General features: G+C 45.3%; 1 protein-coding gene across 1 annotated transcript in view; it reads right to left on the reverse strand.

The window, feature by feature from the left end:
* The window catches only part of RNF150 (ring finger protein 150), a 270,090-nt gene extending 265,333 nt beyond the window's left edge, over nt 1–4,757 (reverse strand). Inside the window, exon 1 of the mRNA XM_003310523.7 lies at nt 3,571–4,757. Within this exon, the coding sequence (XP_003310571.4) occupies nt 3,571–4,054 (484 nt within the window). The 5' untranslated portion in view covers nt 4,055–4,757. The remainder of the gene's footprint in view (nt 1–3,570) is intronic.
* Between the last annotated feature and the right edge of the window lie 2,883 nt (nt 4,758–7,640).

Genomic DNA, 7,640 nt, shown 5'->3' on the forward strand with positions numbered 1-7,640 from the left:
TGAGTTGAAAGTCTGGAAAAGAATAAATAATGGTGGGCGTTAAGGGGAAAGGGAATAAAATGAAAAGCAGAAAAAAACAAGACTGTTAAAAAGTAACAATTAGTCATCAGGGAAATGAAAATTTAAAACAAAATGAAGATACCACTTCACATCCACTTGAATGGGCAAACTAAAAAAGATAGCAACAAATGTTGATGAGGCTGTGGAGAAATTGGAACCCTCAAACACTGCTGGTGGGAATGCAAAATGATGCAGTTGTTTTGGAAAACAGTCTAGAAGGTCCTCAAAAGATTAAATCATAGAGTTGCCATATGACTCAGAAGTTCTACTCCTAGGTATATAATCAAGAGAAATGTCCATACAAAAACTTGTACATGAATGTTCATAGCACTATTTTTCATAACAATTAAAAGGTAGAAACAACGTAATTTTCCATCAGTTGATGAATAAATACACAAAATGTGATATATCCATACAACGAAATATTATTTGGCAATAAAAAGGGTTTAAGTACTGACGCATGCTACAACCTTGATGAACCTTAGAAAGATTATGCTAAATCAAAGAGGCCAATCACAGAAGTCCACATATTATATGATTCCATTTATATGAAAGGTACAAAAGAGGCATTTAAATACATGAAGACAGAATGTAGATTAGCCTAGGGCTGGGAGTTGGGGAATAATGGGGAGTGACTAGGAGTTGGGGAATATTGGGGAAGTACAAGAGTTTCTTATTAGAACTAGATAGTGATGATGGCTGCACAACTCAGTCAATACACTAAAAGCCATTGAAATGTATACTTTAAATGAGTGAACTGCAGAGTATGTTTATATTTCAGTAAAGCTGTTATACTGGGCGGGGGGAAGTGACTTGTTATAAAGCAAAACTACTGGTCTATCCCAGGAGAAGTGGTGTCTTTTTGAATGAGAAGTTATAGTTACATAAGTGGCAGAAAATCAAAATTATTTAAGCAGGAAAAGAAAAAAACAGAAAACGTATATGAAAAGGACAAAACAATTTCTATTTAATTGAATTTCAAGATACACAAATGCATAGATGTTAAACGACAGGTTGCATAACACTAAATACAGACCTTCTCCTCACCTGAAATCTATCAGTTCCAAAAATAAAGGATCTAGAGGAAAGGTGATAGATATATCATCAGCTTTTGCAGTTTTTAAACTTTTTAAAAACTGAATTTAAAAGTTCACAAATATGCAGATTTTCTGGTATGGTATCCCAAGTTCACAAAATAAAAATATTTGATTAGCATCTAAAATGTGCAGTTTCTCAAACTGAATTCAGAAATCTGACCTCAAATTTAACTAGGAAAAGTAAAGCTTTCAAGATCTGGACTACATGGAAGACACTGACAGCCAGATAAGAGCTGGCAGTGTTTGAGATTTAGGCAGAAGAATTTCAGAGTATAGTCAAGGGTTTACCATGCTACCCTGTCATGTATCTGCTCATAATGACACTCTAGCAGAAATCAATGCTAGCCCCTGACTGAAGTGAACACAGAGTCTCCTAATGTGGCAAAATGTCAGAAGATAATATGGAGTTTCCTGGCCATTGGCAGATACAGCATGAATACATTTTCGGAAACAGAACAATTAGATAATAGACAATTTCCAATTTTTTTTTTTGCCTTTAACGTTCAAACTACAGTATTACTAAACCTTCCACTCCCACTATCTTAATCAAGCATCATTTGTGTGGGAAATCTGCTTAGTGTTTTCTTTAAAATTAAGCAAGCCATTAATTGATCCAATGTGTTGGCAGTTCTAGAGAACCTTTTTAGACAGGAACAAATGATGCCTCTTACTTTATGTTCAAAGAAGTTGAGTTCAAGATTTCATGCAAATGCACAGAGAAACAATTAAAGAATCTCACAAAGTCAGCTAACAATCTTGGAGTTTAAAGAACAACAAAAACAAAAAAGCTTCCTTCACCCCTCCTCCACTGAGGTTTTAAATATTAAGTAACATGTTTATCTAAAGATACTTTACATGACTTAAAGTGCTTTCCATAGTCCTTAACATCCTTGAATATCAAAGTTTCAGTAGTGCTCTTAAGACTCAAGGTGAGAGTACAATCTTTTCCCTTAGAAAACTGTCGAGCTCAAGAAAATATATCGAATATTCTGAAAGTGCTGTATTGTAACTTTTCTAAGTAACTGCCTCTCCTCCTCTTCATTAATTGACACACTGTATTTTTCTGGCCTGTGTTTTAGAAGTCTGGAACATTTCCCCTCCCCACCTGTTTGTGTTAAGGTTGACAAATTTCCCTGACTAAAACAGCTGGTGTTGATTACTGGAGGCAAACCAATTGAATATTTCACTAATAGGTGACACGAGCTCTCGGAATGGAAACTTGTCCCCAAAGAGAACACCCCTACAAATGTAGCCAGAGCTTGGTGTTCCATTTCAGCAGCGTAACTATTTATTCAAATTTGGTTTTTAAAGAAAATAATGCTTTTGATTAGGAGACTCCACTCAGAAAATGCATCCGTCATTTTCTCCCCTCCTTCCGGGCACTGGATGCCACAGTCTCGGCCCAGAAACCCCTCTGGGGAAGGAGGGCCCACTTCTCAGGCACACAAATACAAGCAGCAAGCCCTGACATAAGGAGGCTAGCTTGCTAAAACTAGTGGCTTATGGACTTATGTTAACAAGCCTGGGGATGGCTTTTTTGGGGGGAGGGTGTTCCTACCACCAGGGAAACATCACTTATGTCAGGCATATGCGGTATTGAGTTTTGGGACAGTAATGCATTTCTAGTCCTGGTACCTGCGATCATTAACAAAAGCTTATTCTCTCTAGTCTGAAATCCCTTCATTCTAGCCAGAAAGAAAACCTTCAGCATATTTAACCTCCCAATCAGGCAAAGGATAATGCAATAATTAGAAAAGTAGTTATAACTTTAGGGCCATCACACTCTTCTTGGCTTGTTGAGGATTGTTATTATTTACCATCGTGGCCACCTGTCAGTTTCTCTGGATGACAGCCTGGCAGAGCATAGTACTTTTAATATGATTAATGAAGTACGTAAACCCAAAAGGGGAAACTCTCCCACGAAGAGATGAAACCTCAAGTGCAAGTTCGCGGTGGTGAGCTGCCAGCAGGTAACCCTACCCCTCTCCTGATATAGCGCCTGCATCAGGGTATACCTGATGCACAGACCCAAGAGCAGTGCTGTGGTATCAGATCTACTGGTTCCAAACAGGTGCTGGGCCGGTCACTAACCAAGAACAGTATCTGTGCCCTACCCTCCAAACCCCACCTTCCAGGTCCCCCTCGGAAAAGTTAGCCCGCCACGTTGAACCCCTGTCCAAGCGGCGCTATGCCAAGCTCTCCGGCAGCCTCTCCCCTACCCAATACAGTCAATCTTCTCCTCTTTGTAAACCCCCCAAGTGACGCGGAGCAAAACTTAATCGGTCCAGGGAACCCAGACACGTCTTCCGCGCCGCACGGACTTCCCAGAAGGAGCCTGGAGGCAGGCGCTGGATCCCTTTAGGCACCTCCGTCCCCGCCGTCTCCCCTCCCCCGCGCCCGCTGGGCCACTCACCCGCGTGGGGCATGGTGATGGTCTCGTTGGTGTTGGAGCCCACGTTGAAGATGACCACGGCTGAGGCGTTCTGCAGGAACGCGTTCCGGATCTTATCCCTGTACGTGCAGTTGCCCTTGGGGATGAGGGCTATCCAGTTCTTGCCGTGGGTCGGGGCGGCGAACTTGGTGTTGGGGTCGCAGGCCAGGCGGTCGTGGGCCGAGCTGGCCATGACCACCTCCCCGCGGGCGTCCTGCTTGGGCGAGTGCTCTCCGTAGCGCCCGCACTCCGTCTTCTCCGTGTGCAGCTCCGCGCCGCCGCCGCCCGCCGCCCCAGCCCCGGGGTCCGGCGTGGGCTCGGCGTAGGTGATGTTCACGAAGGCGGTGTACCATTCCTCCTTCTCGGCCACGGTAAAGTCCAGGCAGAGCAGATGCACGAAACAAAAGGAAAGCAGCCATGTTGAGAGAGCCAGACTGCAGCACGCTTGGATGAGAGACATTGCCATCTTTATCCGCCGGGGCCCCCTCCCCGCCCCCGCGCCCTCCCTCCGTCCCGTCCCTCCTCCCCAGCCCCGGCCAACCCCGGGCCGGCTGCCTCTTCTCCTGCTGCTGCTCACTCCCGGGGCGGAGGGGCCGCGGCCGGGACGCGCAGCCGCCGCGGGGACCGGATTCCGGGCGAGCGGATGGCTCTGGCCCCTTCCCCTCTCAGCTGTAGCGCGGTGGTTGCATTTTGCTTCTTGGGCGCCCGGGGGGCGCGGGAACAGAGGGCCCGCCGGGCTTGCGGAGGAGTCCTGCTGCCGAGCGTCCTGCTCCTTCGCCCGGCTTCGCCTTCTCTCATAAGGGTGGCCGGGGGCCCAGGAACTTGCAGGGTGGCGGCCCTGCGCCCTCCAGCCCCGGCGGGGACGGGCACGGTTGCTCGTAGTCTGGGGTGCTGCGGTGCGGGGTGCTGCCGTGCGGGGTGCTGCCGTGCGGGGTGCTGCCGAGGGTGTCCCGGCCGCCGCCACTGAGCGCTGGGGCGCGCGAATCCAGCTGCAGCCGCTGCTGCCCTGCGCCGGTTCCCTCAGGCTGCGGGCGCTGCGCTCCTGATCTCGCCGGTGGCTGCGCCTGGGCACGCACTTGCCGCGGGCGGGGCGGGCTTGGGGACAGTGGGAGCGAGCAGGCAGAGCGGAGTAAGCGGTCCGTGTGTGTGTCTGTATGTTTGTGTGTGTGTGTATAATGTGTGCGTGCAAGGAGGAGCTTAGTGTGATGTCAAAGCCCCTGGGATTCTCTTGCCATGTTCCCTTGGTCTCTCTTTATGGGCAGCAGCGACCCCTGTCGGGTCTCAAATTCAACCTCAATAGGCGACTTAATCTAGGTGGGGGTAAAGGGGAAGCGACCCCTCGCCCTTTGAGTACGGGAATAACTTCCTGAGCGTTACATTTAGCAAATGTATGTGCCTCTCGTAAACGACCCTGCCGTTTGCTGGAAGTACTGCCGTGAGCTCCCTGATTACCTGTCCTAAGGCCAAAGTGTAAGGTGGTTTGGTATTGAGGTCCTTCCAAAGCTACCTCTGGAATACCTAGGGCAGTGGCTATCAAATCTTTAGTTTTAAAACTCAGACCGATGGGTCCTGCCACAAAGTTTCTGGTTCAGTCGATCTGGGGTACGGCCCCAAAAATACGCATTTCTAACAAGTTACCAGGTGGTGCTGATGCTGCTGGTCTAACAACCATTCTGTTAAGATGGGTATAACAATGGGCTTCCTACTGCCCACCTGGAAGCAAACATGTAACATTCGTTTTCTTATAGAATAGGTGTTTGTTTTGTCACTCTATAAGAAGAGAAACCGGGCGAGACATTTCTGGACTGTGTTTATTCTGATTGTCATGACTGGGAACAGGGGACTCGCAGCACCAACAGGCAAGGGAGGTTTGTTTGGGTTATTGTTTATAGTGCGCTCTCCAAGTGTGCATAGAGATTACAGTAGTCAGCAGACAGTACAGTCCCCCTAGTGTAGTGTTCTTAAAACGGTGGTACAGCACAGTTCCTTACCAATTAGACGTTTTGGTGATGGATATCCTTTCCCTTGGCTTGAGATGCCTGCCATATAGTCTCTAAAAATATTTGTTTGGTGGTTCTCTATCATTTACATTGTGTTTCCCACCTGATGCTCTTTCAGAGAACCCAGGACCCATTTATGATTTAAATTTAAAAAATGAAAGTCTGCCTTTTCCCCAGGACTTTAACATGTTTACAGCTCTTCGTTAATGAACGTCCACCAGTACAACTTCTCTTTTTCCGGCAGCAGTACAAACAGCTGATGGCTGTTAAGGGAGGGCAAAGAGCCTCAGCTGTACCCAAATTAGAAGCAGGCACAAGAAGAACTACTTAGAAGAATTTGTCTCTATGGCATTTGATGTGCTGAATTTGTATGTGTTCCTAGCTTATTCATTTTAGAAAATAGGCTTCTAGGCAATTGGGACAGTGCTTTTTATAGCGCTTACTGCCAAGGAGGCAAAAGTGGAGACACCTGGCTGCTGGTTCCTGAACCACCAGAGATCTGAGGGAGGAGTCCACTGCTAGAAACCCCCAGCTAGGTTCTGAGCAGTTGCCTTTAGCAACCCACAGTGTTTCCCCAGTCTTCTTTATCGCTTAGCATTTTTTTCTCCAGCTGGAAGACTTGGAGAAGCTATGTTATTAAGAATGTGTGACTATCCCCTACCCCTTCTTTCCTTTGGAAAAGTTAGGTGCTAAAGAGATGACAGGGTCAAGGAAATAGCATGGCTGGAAGATTGCTTAATTACAGGGCCATTGGGCTAATAAGTAAAACACTGAGTAAAATAGGAGCCAGGTTTCTTACTGTTGGAGAAGGAATTTACAAATATGGAAAGAAAGTGAGCTGTAAATAACCTTGAGGCTTTAGGATGGATGAACAATGAGTATGAAATAATTTTTCAAAAACTATATGTATATATATTTATGTGTGTGCACACATATATACCATAGCTCTCTCCATTCAGAGGCCAAAAGCAAAAGGCACATCAAGTGGCCAGAAGATCTTGGTTTCTAAATAGCATCCTCCACGAAAAGCAAGCTGGCTGATTATAGGGCTGACACTGGGAAAGTACAGAGTGAGCCCATAACCTCTTGAAAGGAAATGCTCCAAGCATGATGGGAGTATGTCAAAAAGACAGAAGAGCCAGCTGGAAAGGGCTCCCACTGGCCAAATCTGGGACAGTCTGAACATAAAATAAGTGATCCTAGTAACTGATTACAACCTATCTAATAAGGCATGAATCCGTGCTAATGTTAATACAGATAAATGATGGAGTAAATAAATAGGAACAGCTCTTCCTTATGGTAGAAATACCTACTGATAAGGATTAATGGATATAGAAAGTCACCATTTGACAAGAGTGTTGTTTGATTTAGGCAGGAGTCATCAATGGATACTAAGGCTGATGAGTAGGTGTTTGATGTGAAGCAGGATATTAGCCTAGTCTTGAAGTATCTTCTGAAAAATACTTATTAATTCAATAAATGGTGAATTTATTGAAGAGGAACCTGGAAGACCCCAAGTTGAGCAGGTGATCATGGTGAACATCACCATTTGTAGAATGAGTCCTATCATGTACCTCCTGATGAAATGCACTGGGATTACAGTGTCATTTCTGTCATGTTCCTGAAAAGAACAATACACGGCATGGTCTAGACATAAGGAAACAATGGATAAACCCAGGGTGAGAGGCAACCTTCAAAATGAAAAGTTTATATTCTTTAAAACTCTTAAACTTATGAGAGACAGAGAAAAACAGAAGAACTGATCCAAATTGAAGAGATTTAAGAGATGTGACAATTACGTACAATAAATATCCCAGATTGGCTCCTAGACCAGAAAGGAAAAATAAACACTTGGCAAAAATTCAGTGAAATTGGTAGATTGGATGGTATATTTTATCAATGGTGAATTCCTGACTTGGATATTTATATTGTAGTTTTGTAGAAGAATGTCTGTGGTTGGGGGGCTATGTACATTGAAGAATTTGGCAGTGATGAGACATTCTTTCTGCAACTTACTCTTAAATGGTTCCGAAAAAAAAATGATTATCTATG

This window comes from Pan troglodytes, chromosome 3 (assembly GCF_028858775.2).
Source record: "Pan troglodytes isolate AG18354 chromosome 3, NHGRI_mPanTro3-v2.0_pri, whole genome shotgun sequence".
In the NCBI taxonomy this organism is placed as follows: domain Eukaryota; kingdom Metazoa; phylum Chordata; class Mammalia; order Primates; family Hominidae; genus Pan; species Pan troglodytes.